The 18,223-nt window shown below is 54.0% G+C and overlaps 1 protein-coding gene across 1 annotated transcript in view; it reads left to right on the top strand.

The window, feature by feature from the left end:
* Window positions 1-618: 618 nt before the first annotated feature.
* The window catches only part of DUOX2 (dual oxidase 2), a 75,628-nt gene continuing 58,023 nt past the window's right edge, over window positions 619-18,223 (top strand). The window contains exons 1-5 of the mRNA XM_077827970.1: window positions 619-765; window positions 2,666-2,723; window positions 4,624-4,758; window positions 4,971-5,184; window positions 10,326-10,540. Of these exons, the coding sequence (XP_077684096.1) occupies window positions 619-765; window positions 2,666-2,723; window positions 4,624-4,758; window positions 4,971-5,184; window positions 10,326-10,540 (769 nt within the window). The remainder of the gene's footprint in view (window positions 766-2,665; window positions 2,724-4,623; window positions 4,759-4,970; window positions 5,185-10,325; window positions 10,541-18,223) is intronic.

Raw genomic sequence — 18,223 nt, 5'->3', positions numbered from 1 at the left:
AACTGGTTAATGTTGAACAATAATTGAGTTGTGATAGCATCTTTGGCCCTTATATTCCATCTAAATTAATACAACAGGGTCCAGGGGTGGGATAGCAGGGGGCTGTGGGATGGGACAGAGGGGCACTGACAGAGCTGGGGGGGTCAGGGCTGGGATAGCAGGGGGCCATGGGATGGGACTGAGGGGCACTGGCAGAGCTGGTGGGAGGGAGCAGGGCTGGGATAGCAGGGGGTTGTGGGCTGGGACTGAGGGGAGCTGGCAGAGTTGGGGGAGCAGGGCTGGGATAGCAGGAGGCTGTGGGCTGGGACTGAGGGGTGCCGGCAGAGCTGGGGAGCCGGAGCAGAGCTGGGATAGCAGGGGGCTGTGGGCTGGGACTGAGGGGCACCGGCAGAGCTGGGGGGCAGGAGCAGAGCTGGGATAGCAGGGGGCCGTGGGCTGGGACTTAGGGGCTCCGGCAGAGCTGGAGAAGGCCGGGCTGGTATCCCAGGGTATATTTCCTCTGCTCTCCAGAGAGGGGGAAGTGTGTCCCTGCTCTGTGGGGAGGAATAGCCAGAAGCATTCGTTTCACTCGCTGCTCATGTTGTGTCTGTAGATCTCCTGCCTCTCCCAGGCACTGTGATGACCTTGCTCGATGGCTCCTTCCCCTTCTACCCCAACACCAGGACACCTTTCCCCTTTAACACGACCTGGGTCGTGATCATCTCCGTGTTCCTCACCGTGCTGGCCACGTTCATTCTCATCCTGCCTGGAATCCGGGGCAAAGGGGTAAGGGCAGGAATTCGGTGAAGGGGGTGGGGGATGCACAGCTCCCCATCCTAGGCTAAAAGCAAGGGGGAGTTCGCCCCTTTCCTCCTGGCTGGTGGATTCAGAGCTCCCCCACTGAGCATGTGGCACAGACGGATAGGCCACGATGGCACCGAACAGCTGACACTGTCTCTGGATGGGTGAACTTCTCCAGGGGCAGAGGCTATTGAACTCGTGTGCTGGGGAGGCGCTCTGGGGCCTGCAGGTGGCGTGAGCAGCCATCTGGCCACTAGAACAACCCACTAAAGTGCTGAGGAAGCGGAGAGCCCTCCCCTCCCCCACAGAGAGACAGCGAAACACTCAGTGTGTATGAGACCCCAGGGGGACACATCACTCCCCCAGTAACCGAGTCGCTAGTACCATCCAGGGAACTAGAAGGGCTATTGCAGCCACTTTGACTAGGGGAAATGCCTCTGGGCACTCCTCCTAATGAAAAGCAGCATGGAGGGGGCTAGCCTGGCCCAGGAGACTGGGCCAGAAGCCTGCTTTCATGGGCTCTTTAATGTCTGAGGTGTTATCTAGAGGTGGGCCTGGAGCCTGGACCTGGCTCCAAGCTCCATGTCTGGCCCCATCTCATGGAGGTCTAGACCAACTGCCAGACTCATGAGGAACATTCAGGCCCAGATCCAAGATTTTCAGCGTTTGCCCAGCTCTAGCTCTGGGGGTATCTGTCCCACCATCCCACAGCTGAGCTGTGAAACCCACCCACGCAACCTCAGAGAAACAAGAACTTCAGTGAAGAGAGCCACACTTCACAGGCCTCGACACCCCATGTGCTATTGGTTAATCTCACACCTCCACAAGGAACGCACTGGCCTTGTAGCAAAGGAACCCCACCCAGCACACCCCTGCCTCCTTCTCCAAAGCCAAACCTTCACTATGACCTCAGACTGTCCCCAACACTAGTATAAAATACAATAGCCCTGGTCACGTGTGCCTACATTAGACCTGATTGACCAACAGGTTTCCCGTCTGGTGTCAGATTCCAATATTGTGACATACATTTTCTTCCTGAATTGGGACAAAATGTTGCAATGTTTAAACTTCTATGAATTGAAAAGTTCAGGAAAATTCCATTTGGGAACGTGGAAACAGAACCCTACTGCCTCATTTTCAACCCGCTGAAAGGTTTCAACTTCCCTAGGTAAAAACATTTCAGAATGCTCCTTTGGCCTGTGCAACTGCAGTGCCTCAGGGGGTTGTAGGTCTGTGCCCCTCCGCAACCACGTTCCCCTAGAGGCCCCATGCCATAGCTGGACTGCATCTCCCATGATGCACAGCAGTCTTTCCCTGTGAGGGAGCTGCCGCAGTGACTCATGGGAGTTGCAGTTTCCTGTTCCATCTCAGTTTGTTTCAGACTCTACCACTTCCACTGCAGTTAATCTGGGGCTCAGGAGTAGGGTGACCTGATGTCCCGATATTATCAGGACCATCCCGATATTATCAGGACCATCCCGATATTAAGGGCTTTCTCTTATATACGCAACTATCCCACCCCACACCCCCCAAAATGTGTCCCGGTTTTTCACACTTGTTATCTGGTCACCCTATTCAGGATTGGGGCAGGTTCCAAAACGTTATGATTTGTTTCTGGTTGAGGTTTCTAACTGAACTTGTTTGTTTTGATTTTCCCATTGGAAAATCCCTCTGAAATCAATCTTTTCCTGCAGAAAATGGTGATTTCAAGGAAGCCCTGTTTTCTGAAGGAAAAATGTTTTGATCAGAAATTTCTGGCCAGCCCTGGCCTGCAGGAACCATGAAGTGAACAGAACTTCTCTGGTTCTGCCATTGGGCTCTGTTGAGTTCACAGACTAGAAAGGGGAGCATGGCTGGCTCCTGATCTGTCCTGTCCTCCCTACAGAGGTTCTTCTGGCTGCTGCGAGTGGTCACCAGCCTCTTCATTGGAGCAGTGATTCTCAGTGAGTACTTGCTGCCACGCCCCGGTTCCCCGTAGTCATCTGCCCCTTCAGGCAGAGAGGCTGGACCAAAGTGGGAAATAGCAAGAAACAATCCCCGGTAGAGAGGAGAGGAAGAGCAAAGGTTGATGAAGAGCAAGGAAGTGGGGGTGTCCCATTGAATACTCTGCGGGGAAAGAAGACGACTCAACCCCTTTTTTGACTAACGTTCTGAGGCGCTGGCTCCAGCAGTGCAGTTAGCGAGCAGTGGAGCGGCTGGCCCCTGGTAGGATAAATTATTTGCAACAAGTCATTCAAGCAGCTCTTCTCCAGGGGTCATCTCCAGCACTGACAGAACACAAGGCCCACTGCCGCTGGACATCTGCTGGGGGACCCTAATCATGAAAGCGTCTGCATCACAAACACCAGCACCTCAGCGGGACCCTCTGTTGCGCCTCGTCAGAGAGGCCTGGGCCGATAGGTGTGCCGAGAATTGCCACAGCCTCCTGAACACAGCCTTTCTAGGGCAGGGTTGTGGGGTGGGGGTGGGGAAGGTTGCGCGGGGAGTTGTGATCTACGGATCCCGAGGGAATTGCAGTCCCTCAGGCTATCGATCCAGCCCTTTCCCTTTGGGCTCAGTGAGCTCCCTTTCAGGCATGCAGGGCTGCAATGCCCTGGTGTCCCAGCAGCACGGTGCCATCCTCCTGGCACTCAGCATGGCAGCATCAGGGAAAGGGCAGCTCTCAGAGACGAGACCGCGGACATTCAGTGAGTGGAGATGCTGGAGCCAGAGACGCCGACTCCATGGGTGCTTCAGGGCTCAAGCACCCATATTAAAAATAGGGGGTGCTCAGCGCCTACCAGCCACAGCTGTTTGGTGGGGCCACCAATCAGCTGTTCGGCAGCTGGCAGGAGGTGCTTGGGGAATGGCGGGGGGCCTTGGGGTAGGGGGTGGAGTGGGAGCAGGAAGAGGCAGAGCGAGGCCAGGAAGAGGGGGAGTCAGGGCGGGGCCTTGGGGCAGAGCAGGGGTGGAGCACCCACTGGGAAAAATGAAAGTCAGCACCGGGGCTGGGACGGATGGGCAGGATTTGAGCATACTTGCGCAGAAGTTGTGAGCGGTGGCCAGGCCACCGCCAGCGCTCGGTGACGCACATCTCAAGGTAAATAAACCCTTCAGGGCTGGCTGCCAGCGCTCGCCCCCTGCATGTGACCAGCAGGTTATTCACACAGGGGCCAGAAAGTGAAATCCCACCCAGAGGTGAGCTGAAGTCATGCATTTGTCAGTCAGGCTCCCCAGCAATGCTCTGGGGCTCAAGGGCAACACAGAGGCCAGCTGGCTTTTGCTCATGTTCACCCGAAGCCCCATCCCCCCAAAACCAGTGCCTCATACAAACAACCCTCCACCCAAATTCCACTGCCCCTACAAGCAGCCTAGCTCCCCCCATGTCCACGCACAACCCAGTGCCCTTCCCCAGCCTAGCTACCCCTGGCCTGCTCTGTGCTGAGTGAAGTCGCCTCCCTCACCAGGGGCAAACACTGATGGTGAGTCTTCCGCCAGGGCGTGAGGCTCTCCATACTGGGGCTGGGACGGGCAGGACGCACTGTGACCTCTGGGTCAGCAGAGCAGGACAGACTCATGGAGATCACACTGGGATGGGGCTGTGCTCTGACTGCCCCACGTAGACCCTGCTGTCATGCTGTGGAAGGTATCTAGTTGGCATACTAGCACCGCTGCCCGCCTGCAGGATCTACATAGCGCATTTACAGGACAGCCCTATGTTAGAGTGCTCTCAGTGCACACCCCTGATGTACAGGCGCTTGGCTGCTGCCATGGAGACAAGGAGTTTGTCACTCGCTCTTTGTGCACAGCCAATGGCTGGTTCAGTAGCACAGGGGCTATGTCTGTTTACTGCCGTCTTCACAGGTGTTAACTTCACCAGGGACTGGGAGATCGGCCGGGTGACGGTGAACACCTCCTATAAATCCTTCAGCCGTGCCATGGTGAACGCAGACGTCGGCCTGCATGTCGGCTTGGCGGGGGTCAATATCACGCTAGTTGGTGAGTCCTGGTCTTCAAGTCAAGCGTGAGTAGGAGGGGGAGACACTGGGGTCTTTCAGCTCCCCCGGGGCAGGCTGGCAGGACAGAGGGGAGGTAAGCTCAGCAAAAGTGCCCTGCCCTTGGGTGACTGAGCAGCTCTTCCCAGCTCCCCTTCCCCATGTGCTCGGTCTCCTTGAGCTGCTGCAGAACAGAAACATGTCTCTTTCCTGCAGGGAACCCAGTGAATCAGATCAACGAAACCATCAACTACAATGAGCACTTTGCCTGGCACTTGGGAGCAGACTACGCCCGCATCTACGTGGACAGCCTGGCGAAGGGGCTGCCCAGCCCCATCCTGTATGTGGCAGAGAAGTTTAGCCAGCACAGCCCGTGCGGCGTGCACAGCCAGTACCGGATCTCTGGCCACTATACCTCTGTCACTCTGTGGTAAGGCCCAGCAAGACACCGCACCTTGGGAGATCCGTCCGCGAGGGAAGGGGCTTCTCTCAGGTGGAAGGTCAAAGAGCTTCAGTAGCTTCCTGAGATGCACAGTGTGCGGCTCAATGTAGCATCATAATGGGACTGATTTCATTGGCCATAAACCATCCTTAGGAAATTACTGTCCAAGGCTTGAATAGCATCTGACAGATTGTTGATGAGCTTTCTGCAGAGTCATCCAGATGCTCTTAACACTGAGCTATGGTTTACTTAGCTGGGCTCATGATCTGCTGCCATGCCAGACGATAAGCAAGGCCAGTACTTGGGTGACAAGAACCCATCCTAGATGCTCCAGAAATTGGTGGTTCTGTAGCTGGTACTCTTCCTTCTCAGTCAGTGACGATTCAGTGCATCACGTAGGAGATAGGTGGAGGTGCCACTTCTGGAGGAGAAACAACGAGGATTACTTGTGGCACCTTATAGACTTAACAAATTTATTTGGGCATAAGCTTTCACGGGCTAAAACCCACTTCATCAGATGCATGGAGTGGAAAATACAGTAAGAAGATATATAAAGCAGTACATGAAAAGATGGGAGTTGCCTTACCAAGTGGAGGATCGAGACAATTCAATTAAAGTGGGCTATTATCAACAGGATGAAAAATCACTTTTGCAGTGGTAATCAGAGTGGCTTATTTCAAACAGTTAACAAGAAGGTGAGAGTAACAGATGGTGTCCAAAAACAGACTCCAATGAGAAACTGCAGAACTGGAGTTAATTTGCAAACTGGACACCATCAAATTAGGCCTGAATAAAGACTGGGAGTGGATGGGTCACTACAAGAACTAAAGAAAACTAATTTCCCCAAGCTAATTTGTCCCTATTGTTGCTCATATCTTCTTGTTAACTGTTTGAAATGAACCACCCTGATTACCACTTGTGACAGTCTCAGCCCAGAGGGGTACAGGAGTCTGGTCTTATTGGGATCCAGGAAGTGGGCGGGCGAAGCTCGTCCACTACTAAAGGATCCCCCCCCAGCCTAAGGGGGGGATCCACAGGACCTGGGAAGCCAAATAATTACGGGGGACAACTAATGAAAAACAGGGACGGGAGTGCGGTCAAAGGGTCAACCGAAGGGAACCGGACGGGGACACCAAGCAGAGAATCCCGGACAGCGCCCACTACTCCTCAAAGGCGTCAAGGGAGTCAGTGGACGCTGCCCAGAGGAACTCTGCCCGGAGGCGTGAACGGACAGAGGATCGGAAATAGGCCCCGCAGTCGCAGGAGACTCCATCGGCCAACCTCCTCACCCTGGTTTTATAGATGGCCACTTTAGCCAGGGCCAGGAGGAGGTTGACCAGGAGGTCCCGCGACTTAGTGGGGCCACGGACAGGGAGTGCGTAGATAAGAAGGTGAGGAGAAAAGTGTAACCAAAACCTTAACAAAATATTGGTGAGGAGCCGGAATAGGGGCTGTAGCCTGAGGCACTCCAGATAGACGTGCGCCAGGGTTTCCCTCACGCCGCAAAAGGGGCAGGTGTTACAGGAGTCTGGTCCTATTGGGATCCAGGAAGTGGGCGGGCGGAGCTCGTCCACTACGAAAGGATCCCCCCCAGCCTAAGGGGGAGATCCACAGGGCCTGGAGAGCCAACTAATTACGGGGGACAACTAATGAAAAACAGGGACGGGAGTGCGGTCAAAGGGTTAAACGAAGGGAACCGGACGGGGACACTGAGCAGAGAACCCCGGACAGCACCCACCGCTCCTCAAAGGCGTCAAGGGAGTCAGTGGACGCCGCCCAGAGGAACTCCGCTCGGAGGCGTGAACGGACAGAGGATCGGAAATAGGCCCCGCAGTCGCAGGAGACTCCATCGGCCAACCTCCTCACCCTGGTTTTATAGATGGCCGCTTTAGCCAGGGCCAGGAGGAGGTTGACCAGGAGGTCCCGCGACTTAGTGGGGCCACGGACAGGGAGTGCGTAGATAAGAAGGTGAGGAGAAAAGTGCAACCAAAACCGTAACAAAAGATTGGTGAGGAGCCGGAATAGGGGCTGCAACCTGGCGCACTTCAGATAGACGTGCGCCAGGGTTTCCCTCACGCCGCAAAAGGGGCAGGTGTTACAGGAGTCTGGTCTATTGGGATCCAGGAAGTGGGCGGGCGGAGCTCGTCCACTATGAAAGGAGCCCCCCCCAGCCTAAGGGGGAGATCCACAGGGCCTGGAGAGCCGACTAATTACGGGGGACAACTAATGAAAAACAGGGACGGGAGTGCGGTCAAAGGGTCAAACGAAGGGAACCGGACGGGGACACCGAGCAGAGAACCCCGGACAGCGCCCACTGCTCCTCAAAGGCGTCAAGGGAGTCAGTGGACGCCGCCCAGAGGAACTCTGCTCGGAGTTGTGAACGGACAGAGGATCGGAAATAGGCCCCGCAGTCACAGGAGACTCCATCTGCCAACCTCCTCACCCTGGTTTTATAGATGGCCGCTTTAGCCAGGGCCAGGAGGAGGTTGACCAGGAGGTCCCGTGACTTAGTGGGGCCACGGACAGGGAGTGCGTAGATAAGAAGGTGAGGAGAAAAGTGCAACCAAAACCGTAACAAAAGATTGGTGAGGAGCCGGAATAGGGGCTGCAACCTGGCGCACTCCAGAAAGACGTGCGCCAGGGTTTCCCTCACGCCGCAAAAGGGGCAGGTGTTACAGGAGTCTGGTCCTATTGGGATCCAGGAAGTGGGCGGGCAGAGCTCGTCCACTACAAAAGGAGCCCCCCCCCAGCCTAAGGGGGGGATCCACAGGGCCTGGAGAACCAACTAATTACGGGGGACAACTAATGAAAAACAGGGACGGGAGTGCGGTCAAAGGGTCAAACGGAGGGAACCGGACGGGGACACTGAGCAGAGAACCCCGGACAGCACCCACCGCTCCTCAAAGGCATCAAGGGAGTCAGTGGACGCCGCCCAGAGGAACTCCGCTCGGAGGCGTGAACGGACAGAGGATCGGAAATAGGCCCCGCAGTCGCAGGAGACTCCATTGGCCAACCTCCTCACCCTGGTTTTATAGATGGCCGCTTTAGCCAGGGCCAGGAGGAGGTTGACCAGGAGGTCCCGTGACTTAGTGGGGCCATGGACAGGGAGTGCGTAGATAAGAAGGTGAGGAGAAAAGTGTAACCAAAACCGTAACAAAAGATTGGTGAGGAGCCGGAATAGGGGCTGCAACCTGGCGCACTTCAGATAGACGTGCGCCAGGGTTTCCCTCACGCCGCAAAAGGGGCAGGTGTTACAGGAGTCTGGTAGAAGGCAAATATACTGGCCACTGGATGAATAGTTTTCTGTTCCCTGAGTGACCAGAGCAGGGGCTGCGCTAGAGCAATCAGGAACCTGCTAGAACCAATTAAGACAGGCAAGCAAATTAAGACACCTGGAGCCAATTAAGAAATACTAGAATCAATTATGGCAGGCAGACTAATCAGGACACCTGGTTTTAAGAGGACCTCCGATCAGTTAGTGGGGGGTGTGCAAGGAGCGAGAAGGTGTGCTGCTGGAGGACTGAGGAGTACAAGTGTGATCAGGCTTCAGGAGGAACATCCTGTGGTGAGGATAAAGAAGGTGCTGGGGGGAGGCCATGGGGAAGTAGCCCAGGGAGTTGTAGCTGTCATGCAGCTTATACAGGAGATGTAGACAGCTGCTATCTACAGGGCCCTGGGCTGGAACTCGGTGTAGAGGGCAGGCCTGGGTTCCCCCCAACTCCTGATCGGACATAGGAGGAGTTGACCTGGTCTGTGAGCAACACCAGAAGGGAAGGTCTAATTTGGAAAGGGATCTGGCCTATCCCTGACCCACTACGTAGGACAACAGAGACTGGAGATTGTTTGCCATTTCCCCCATGCTGGCCAGTGCTGAGGTTAGCTGACTGAACGGCAGGTTTGAGCCACTAGCAAAAGTGGCCAAACTGAGGGCTGCCGTGAACCTCTGAGGTGAGCAAATCTGCCAAAAAGCACAGGATCCACCAAGGCAGAGGAGGAACTTCGTCACACACTACAAAAGTGATTTTTCATCCTGTTGGTAATAGCCCACTTTAATTGAATTGTCTCAACCCCCCACTTGGTAAGGCAACTCCCATCTTTTCATGTACTGCTATATATATCTTCCTACTGTATTTTCCACTCCAAGTATGTGATGAAGTGGGTTTTAGCCCATGACAGCTTATGCCCAAATAAATGTGTTAGTCTCTAAGGTGCCACAAGTACTCCTTGTTGTTTTTGCTGATACAGACTAACACGGCTACCACTCTGAATCCTGGAGGAGACCCAGCCAAGGCCCTGGCCACCCGTGGTCAGTTATGGTCACATGGCATTTATGCAGAACTAGTGATGTTAGGCCCCATCCCAGCCAAACTCTGCCTCAGGTAGTTGCATTCTGCCTTCCAAAAGCCCTCCTGCAGCGTCAGTGGGGTACCATGTTCTTTGTCACTCCCTGGCCCAAACTGCCGTAGGGTCTTGCTTTAGAGCGGTGGGGTCTATTTGATTCAAGGTCATCTCCCAAGATGGGTTTCTGAATATCTGGAGCACACCCTGGCAAGGCCGCTGTGGCAGGTCTGGCATCACAGAGCAGGTGTGTCCCTTGATAATGCAGTCTGGCATGGGTAGTTAGGAAATTCTTCTGCATGCACACGTTCCATGGATTCCAGGGCCTCTCAGAGGGAGATGTTCCCCTAGGTGAGGAGTGGAGAGTCTGTGAGCACTGGGACCCCTGCACTTGCACACTTGCACCCCCAGCTCAATCCTCACTGCACACTATCGCCACGTCCAGTCCTCCCTCTTGCCGAGGAGAAGGTGGTTTCAAGGGCAAGTGTGTCCAACTGGGATCCTCTAAGAAAGTCATCCCTGGAATTCAGTAGCATTACACCGGGGCTGAGCTCAGCCTGAAGTGCCCCTCGGGCGAGGCAGGAGGTTGGCTTCAGTGCAGATGCCGTGGGATCTGTGGGCCTGGCTCTCTGTAGCCCTTTATACCAGTGCAAAGGATGACTATTGCAGGGTCAGGTGACGAGGATGCTGCCCACTCGTGATCGGAGAGAAGGTCTCGGGAGCTGCCCAAAGCAGGTCAGTGTAAAAGCGAGGAATGGCCTCTCCTTTCAACCCTCGCTGCTCTCTCGCAGGTTGGCCTTCTGCACCTGGCTGATTTCCAACATGCTGTTCTCCATGCCAGTCCTGCTGTACGGAGGCTACATGATCCTGCTCACGGCAGCACTGCTGATCTTCTCACTGCTCTTCTTCTCTGTCGCGAGGAACTCCCCGCTGTGCACCATCCGGTTCGGTCCAGCCTCCTTGCAGACTGTGTACGGGGCATCCTTCTGGCTCACGCTGGCAACAGGTCAGTGGGCAGCTTCTTTGAGTGAACTGGGGTTCTCCTCTTCTCCAGTGCTGCTGTGTGACCTAGCAACACAGGGAAAGAGACAGGTGGGACCAAAAGCCACCAGTTCCCCCAACACCGCACTTGGCCACAGGAAACTGATGGTGTGGGGTGCTTCCACCTGATTCCAACGGGGCAAATTGGCTCAGAGCTCCAGGGGAACCTTGCCCAGGGCTCTAACAGCCCTTTGAGAAAGTTCTTTCCAGACCCCAACTGCAGCATTACATCAGCTGTGAGAAAGGAGTGGGCCCTGGGCTGTGATTCTGGAGAGATGGATCAGAGCAACATTGCAGCTCAGGGGCCCCCTTGGGCCTTGGATTTGATTAAATGCCAAGTCGGACAAATTAGAGGTTTCTAATCACACAGGAAATTTCTGCTTCTCCGAGGGGTGGGTAATCACCTTTACCTGAATCCCTCCCCCATGCTGGGATAACAGCAGTGCTTAATTTGTACTGAAAGAGGTGCCAGGGCTCCATCAGTTGCGTGCTGGAGCTCCAGTAATTTTGTTACTTTCATAACTGATGTGCCAAGCCCAGAGGTGCCAGAGCTGTGAGCTGCCAAGCCCAGAGGTGCCAGAGCTGTGAGCTGCCAAGCCCAGAGGTGTTGGGGCTCTGAATTGCCAAACCTAGAGATACCGGGTGGTATCCCAGCCCTGGCAAGCCCTGGCACAAGTTAAGCCCTGGATACAGTGCAAGAGGAAAAGCACTGGAAATTCATGCCCATCATGGAGATGGTTAGTATCTTTTCAAAGAAGGCGTTCACCAGTACAGTGTGAGCGAGTGACTACAAGGGTTGGCATATTCAACTCCACTAACAGTGGAGCAGTAAAGCTAGGACTGGTTTGATACATTTATTACAGATCTGGAAAAAGAACTGAGCAGCAAGGTAGTAAAATTGGCAGATGACCCAAAAATATTGAGGATAGGCAAGATCGGAGAAGAGCGTGAGGAACTTTAGAAAGAGCTAACCAAGCTAGGTGATTGGGGGGCATATAATGGCCCATGGCATTGAGTGCTGTTGGATGTAATGTCATGCACATTGGAAACAGCAGTTTTAAGTATTCAGACTCACTAGTGGGTTCTAAATTATCTGTAACTACTGAGGAAAGGGGCAAGGCTCGCTGTGGACAACTCAGTGATGTCCTGCTCAGTGTGCAACAGTAGCAGCAATCTGCAAAGCGAACAAGATGTTAAGGTGTACAAGGAACGAGATGGATAATACGGAGGATATTGCATTATATAAAGCGGTAGCAATCTGCATGGAACTTGGAGGGTGCAGCAAAGTTGCAGGAGGGAAGGGAAGGGAAGAGGCACCAGGCTGTCGGTCAGTGTGCATATGGCTGGAATGCTAGATGCTGTTGCAGCAGCTCTGTAAATAGTTCTCTCCATAGAGAGGCGGTTTAGTTTTTCGAGCAGCGAGTCCTGTCATGTTATGACCCCTCACATGAGACAGGGAGGCCTCCCCTGGGATACCATAGTCCATTCTGCTCACCCTGTCCCACGTCCTGGACTGCTTCGCACTGCACCATCAGAGCAGAGTGGCACCAAAGCCCATGTAGTTGGCCATGAGGCTCAGCCAAGCCCAGGGAGCCCTCTGGTGGCACAGAGGTAGTATAGTGCAGGAAAGGTACAGACCTGCAGCCTGTAACTAGTCCCCCCATGTTGCGTTGCAGGGCTGCTGTGCTTCCTGCTGGGGCTGGGCGTGATCGTCCTGAATTCTGTACAGCCTGAGAAGCTGAAGCTGGTCTTTAATCTGAGTGAGGAAGGGGGAGAGGAAGAGGAAGACGAGGGGCCTGCCCAGCAACCCCTGAGAGACAAAGCAAGCTCCTCTGAGCAGGACACGCTCCTGGCGCCCCTGAGCGAGCATTGCAAAGTGATGGTTACTGAGCTGTAGGGAATCCCTGCTGGGTGCCCACCATTCCCCTGCCTGCCTGGCGGAGCTGAGCCACGATGGGAAGGTTGGGGAGGTGCAAAACTGTGCTGGTAGCAGCCTGTACCCAGGCTGGGTGAGGGAGTTCTCGTGGCCTATCCATCGTTAACTGCCCCCCACCGCTCAGCTCTGCACAGCCACACCAGGCATGTAGGCATGGCCCGAACAGACCTGGGGCCCATCTAGCCTCAAGCTGCTCCCAGCGATGGCCAGCTCTTTTCCGAGTGGTTGTGCGTTGTGTAGGCCCCAGCTGTGTGTCTGAGCAGCTAATGTGCATTGCCTTGCAGTAGCCAAGCCTGAATTCCACTGGCCATCCCCCAGCTTCCTTAGGTCCCTTAGTCTTGCCACTGCTCCCCTCCTCTCCTAGATCATTCGGGAAGGTATTAAACAGCACAGCCCTGGTACACTGCCCTGGACAGCCACCTGCTGTTACCTAAAAACGGGCCGTTTATTCCTCGTTTTGTTTTCGTTTCTCTCGGGTACGGCTGCACATCACCTGCAGGGGTAATTCCCAGTGCGGGCAGACAGACCCCTGCTAGCTCGGTTGGAACTAGTGCCTAAAAGTAGCAGCAAGGCTGTGGGATGCTAGCCACACGAGAACTACCCAGGGCATGGGGGGCTTGTACTCGGGTGGCCACCACTATGGCCACACTGCTATTTGTAGGCGCTCCCTCGAGCACAGCTAGTACACGTACATCCGCCCACGCTGGGAATTACACCTACCCGCTGCTGTGTAGACGTACCCTGGGTCAGTTTCTGATCCCAGGCAGGAATTCTTCCCCTCTCCCTCCAGCACTCCTTAGTTTCCTTACAAGCTTCTTGTGAGGGCCTTTACGGAAGGCATTTTGAAAACTCCAAATCAATACAATCAGGCAGCGCGCCGTTTGGTCCTGCTTTCTGGGGTGCTGAAAGGGTGCCAGGAGATTGTGGAGACATGATTGTCCTTCCCTGGCACCAAGCTGGTTTGTCCCTCACATAGTGCCCATCTAGGCGCTTTATCGCTCTCTCTGCACAGGTTGTTTCACACCGTTCCCCTGGCCATAGGTGCTCACACCCACTGGTAGCCCCCCCAACCAGCTCCTCTCCCTCCCCCCAGCGCTTCCCCCCCCTCCCCTGCGGCCCCACCAATCAGCTCCTTCCACTCCCTCCCAGAGCCTCCCTACTTGCCGCAGATCAGCTTCAGCGGTGTGCAGGAGGCAGTGGGGGTGAGAGGGGTTGCACTTGGGGGAAGGGGCCGAACGGGGTGGAGCAGGGGAGAGAAGAGGCGAGGCGGGGGCTTGGGGGAAGGGGTGGAGTGGTGGCGGGGCCTGGGGCGGAGCAGGGGGTCAAGATGGTGCCTATGCCCTGGCACTGCAATAAGGCTCCTTGAGGATCCCCAAGCCTGCCAGGACCGGAGCTGATTTCAATGAGCTCTTTCAAAACTCTTAGATGGATACCACCTCGTCTTGGTGATTTGACTGTTCTTTTACTTGTCCCGGTGATGCATTTAGCTTTCCTTCAGTGTCTGTCCCCAGCAGACCCACTCATCCTCTCAGAGGCTTCCTGCTCCTGAGATACTTGAAGGAATTATTGTGTATTGTTTTTGTGTCCATGGCTGTTTGCTCATCCAGGTTCCCTCTTCACCCTCCCAGTCTCCATCATGCATCGAACCTGCTGAAGGTTATGCCATTGAGGCTGCATTTCAGCCTTCCAAAGGATATCTGTTTGCTTTAAATACCCTCTCGAATCCTCTCTCTCTTTGGGGTTTATCCTGCCACCCATCACTGCAGCACTGGCCACTTAAAATCAATAGCTCTAAGGAAGTTCCTAGTGCACTTCACAGGTCTCTGGCACTTCTCCCCTTTCAGGGTAAAATCTCGGCTTGTGGGAGGGTTTGTGTGTTTTTCAAATTGTATTAATTTATTTGTCTTGGGGATTCTTTAGGTGATCGATTTCACGTTTCCAGGGTTGTTTTGAGAGCCGATTGGCCATGTGTAGGTAGAAGAGGGTGTTCATGCTGTGAGGGTCCTTCTTCCAGTGGAAAGACCTTTTCAAAGGAGGAGGTTCTGCAGTGTTTCCTAAAGATGGTCAGACTCTACCCTAGCCGGCTCTCCTCTGGATGCTGGTTCCAGAGCCAGATCTCTGACACAGAATACTTTGGCCCAGCTCTCCTGTGTTTTGTCCTCCAGTGTGAAGACCTATGCGAAGGGTGAGGATTCGGATTGTCTCCCCTTTTATTTGCGGGTCTTTTTGGTGAGTTGTATTGGGTTTTTTTGGAACCTGCTGTCTGAAGATTAGTGGCGCAGAGATGGTTTTTTGTAAGATTCCTCCACCAGGGACATGGAAATTAATTAGACCGAGGTCACTGGCTCTTACTTGGTGGCTCAGCTATACCCAGTTCTTGAACCATCTCCGGTGAGTGACTTAGGACTGAATTGAACATAGCCTTACCTCTTGAATGCTGTAGAACTAGCTCTTCCAAGGGGCACTCATGTAAGGTATCAAGAAGTCTCTTCTCTTGCTCTCACCCTCCACCCCCCAAGAAGGGGATATGAACTGTTAAGAGGCCCAGCTGGAGAGCTGGGGCCAAAATGGACTAAGAGGGCAATACCATTGCCTCCAGGGAGGAAGCCTTGGGGGTACAGCCTGAGACCAGGCCCGGGACACAGAGACACTTGCCCAGAAGGCGGCACTCACGAGAGGTGGGTGCCATGTCACTACAGTGTCAGAGTCTTTGTGGACACTGTGATCTCAGTTTTAAACGAGACTTTGCTTAATTTTAGTTAGGGACTTATCTCCACTGGGAGGTTCTGCATTGCAAGACAGGGTCTAAATCTACAGCATACCAGCATGTGGTGTCCACACATCCCCTGTGGACCCTGCCTCTGCATCCTGAATGTCCCCCGGAGGCTGATACTGTGCAGCAAATCAGCACACTGCAGATTCAAACCCCAGCTTGCCTCACTGTAACTTGCCACGGAGACAAGCCCAAGGAATCAATTAAACTGGACGGAAATGAGCCCCTCTTAATAAGGGTGTCCATGGAGCGGTTAACACTGCTTTAACAAGGTGCAGCTTTCCTGTGTAGTCTATGTCTGCGCTACAGCCTATGCAGGCAATAACTTATGTCACTCAGGGGTGTAAATAAACCACCCTCCGCGGGGGCGACATAATTACACCGACGTTCATGTGCACAGTGCTGGGTCGGCCGGAAAGCTTCTCCCGCTGACATAGCTTCTGCCACTTGCGGACGTGGGGTTTGTTTATTTTTTATGCCGACGGGAGAGCTCTCTCCCTTCGGCATAGAGCCTCTTCCCCGGACACGCTGCAGTCGCGTGGCTGCATTGGGCTGCTGCAGTGCCATACGTGTAGGTAGAGCATTAGTGTCAGTGAGAATCAGACCCTCCGAGCAGGACAGCACCAAGCCCCTTCTGCTTTCCCGTTGTTTCAAGCACTTTGACTTTGTCATAGCTCTCCTAACATGGGGCCAATCCTGGCAAAACCCTTTGTTTTGCAATTTCTTTGACAAATGAAACTTTTAAATGAAAATGGGGGGTTTTTGCAGTGAAAAGTGTTATCAATTAAAAAAAAATAATTTTAACCAGATACATAGGGTGTATGGGTGTATGGATGAATGAACAGTCATTGAAATAAAAAGAATGAAGGAAAATATTTTTATACCACTCATAATTCACCTGTGGAACTCACTGCCACAAGACATTGTTGAGCCAAGGACATAGGAGGATCCCTCAAAAGGATTAGACATTTCTAGGAATCAGAAGAATTCCATGTGCAGTTCCACAGGTGATTGTTTAGAAGGTTTCTAAACCCTGTCCATCAGGGCACAAGCTGAGCCCTGACATCCTGGGCTCAGGAGCAGGCTCCAGCCATGGATGGCTTAGTGCATCGTTGTCCAAAGTGGGGATGCTTGAACCCTCCTGGGAGGCCTGCCGTGGGGCACCAGACTGGATGGAGCCTGGCTTGGACTCGCTGTGGCAGCACCTGTGTTCCCCACCTCCATCCCGGGAGGAAAAGATACAGAACAGCTGGGCCCCTCTGACCAGTAAGTGGGGATCCCCCAGCAAGAGGCGTAGATGCGACCCTTCCCTGCTGTAGGAAGTGCACAGGGCTCTGCTCCCTGCCCACAGCCAGGAGGGAATGGAGAGAAGGAAGAGAGAAGGCTGCCCAGCTCCTCGCCCAGTAGCGAAGGAAGGGGCTGGGGCTGTCTCAGGAGGCTGTGCTGGGGCATGGTACCAGTGCATTGAAGACCCTATTGTCCCACCCTGCTCCCCCAGCACAACACCCCTTGTGGCTCAGCAGCTCTTAGATGAGTGCTGTAAGTCATACGGCACTAGTCTGCATTCCTCCACCAGGTGGCGTGCTGGCGGCATGCTGCCCTGCTCTCTCAGCTTAGCACCTGCTGGCAAGTGGTGCAGATGTTTGTCCACCGTTCCAAACTGAGCGGTGCCATCTGCTTTTCCCCGGTTTTGGTGATGGCTTATGTGACTTCCAGAGTTTCTGTGACTGGGGCAGCCGCTGCCTGCTCAGACCTGCCGCCTGTCCCTCCTTACAGCGATGGACCTGAGATTAGATCCCAAATTCCCCTCCAACGATGGGCACTTGGGCAGAGGGAGTATGTGACCTATGCTAGGCCACAGGGCTGCAGTCCAGGGTTATGGGGAACTATTAATTAGTTTGCTGAACAACAGCAAAGTGCACCCACCGTAGGCCAGTGTGCACCCAACCAACCCACCCGACTTCTGCCCTGTCACGTCAGATTCTTCTAGCTGAGTGAGGCAGGGTTAGAGCATGTGGTCATGTGATTAAAGACTGGGTGGGGGAAGCAGAGGCACAAGGGGGCTGAACTAAGGCGGCCGAAGCAAGGTTAAAATTGGCATTTTCCAACTGTCAGGTGCTTGACTCTGCAACCTCAGTTATGGTTTTTTAACGTAATTTCCTAAGGGTGGAAAAGGCAAAAGTCCCTTCCAGTTATGTGCACCTGCAACCATTAGTTCATGACCTAGCATCATCAGGCTTTGAGGCCTGAGCGGTCAGTACAGGCTGCTCCCACGCGAGCCACAGAACTAACCTTGCCAGGGGGCCGTGGCAAAAGGCCGGGGGATGTGAATGAGCTGCTAATGGAGGCCAGCAACACACTGGGTTACCTAGACCTGAGTGGCCCTGTTTTACAGACAACGTAGCCGAGGAGAAAGATAAGTGCTGAGAGCATGGTGGCTAATGGATAGCACTGGGCCTCCTGCAATAATACAGTGGGTTCTAATCCCAGCTTAATAACAAAAACAGTGAAGGATACAGAATTCTTTAGCCTGTGTCAGTCTACAGATTGGGGCTGAGCTCATGGGCTCCTGGGTTCCAGCACAGTGCCCCTTCCCTAGCCCACAGGGGAAAACTGAAGGAGATGGATGCAGTCTGGCTGGTGATTGAGCTCTATGTGCCAGGCTGAAGTGAGACACCAGGCTGGTGCATGCCCACGGCTGGAGAATGTTGAGGCTCTGGGGCACACTGCTGAAACCAAGCAGACCCATACATGGGAGATGGTGTCTCAACAGTGTATAACTCGGAGCAGGGTGGATAAGGCCAGCAAAAGGCACCTCCTTGACCCCAGGACTGTTTCTTGGCCAGAGCTCAAGTCCTGCTAGAGCCCAGGAACGTGCAAGTGCTCTTGAAAGAAACCGTCCCAAGAATTTTTATATTGGAAAGCGTTAGCCAGCCTTA

This window comes from Eretmochelys imbricata, chromosome 10, assembly GCF_965152235.1.
Source record: "Eretmochelys imbricata isolate rEreImb1 chromosome 10, rEreImb1.hap1, whole genome shotgun sequence".
NCBI classification, from domain to species: domain Eukaryota; kingdom Metazoa; phylum Chordata; order Testudines; family Cheloniidae; genus Eretmochelys; species Eretmochelys imbricata.
The sequence above is the reverse complement of the archived record's forward strand: the minus strand, read 5'-3'. Positions and strand labels throughout refer to the sequence as shown.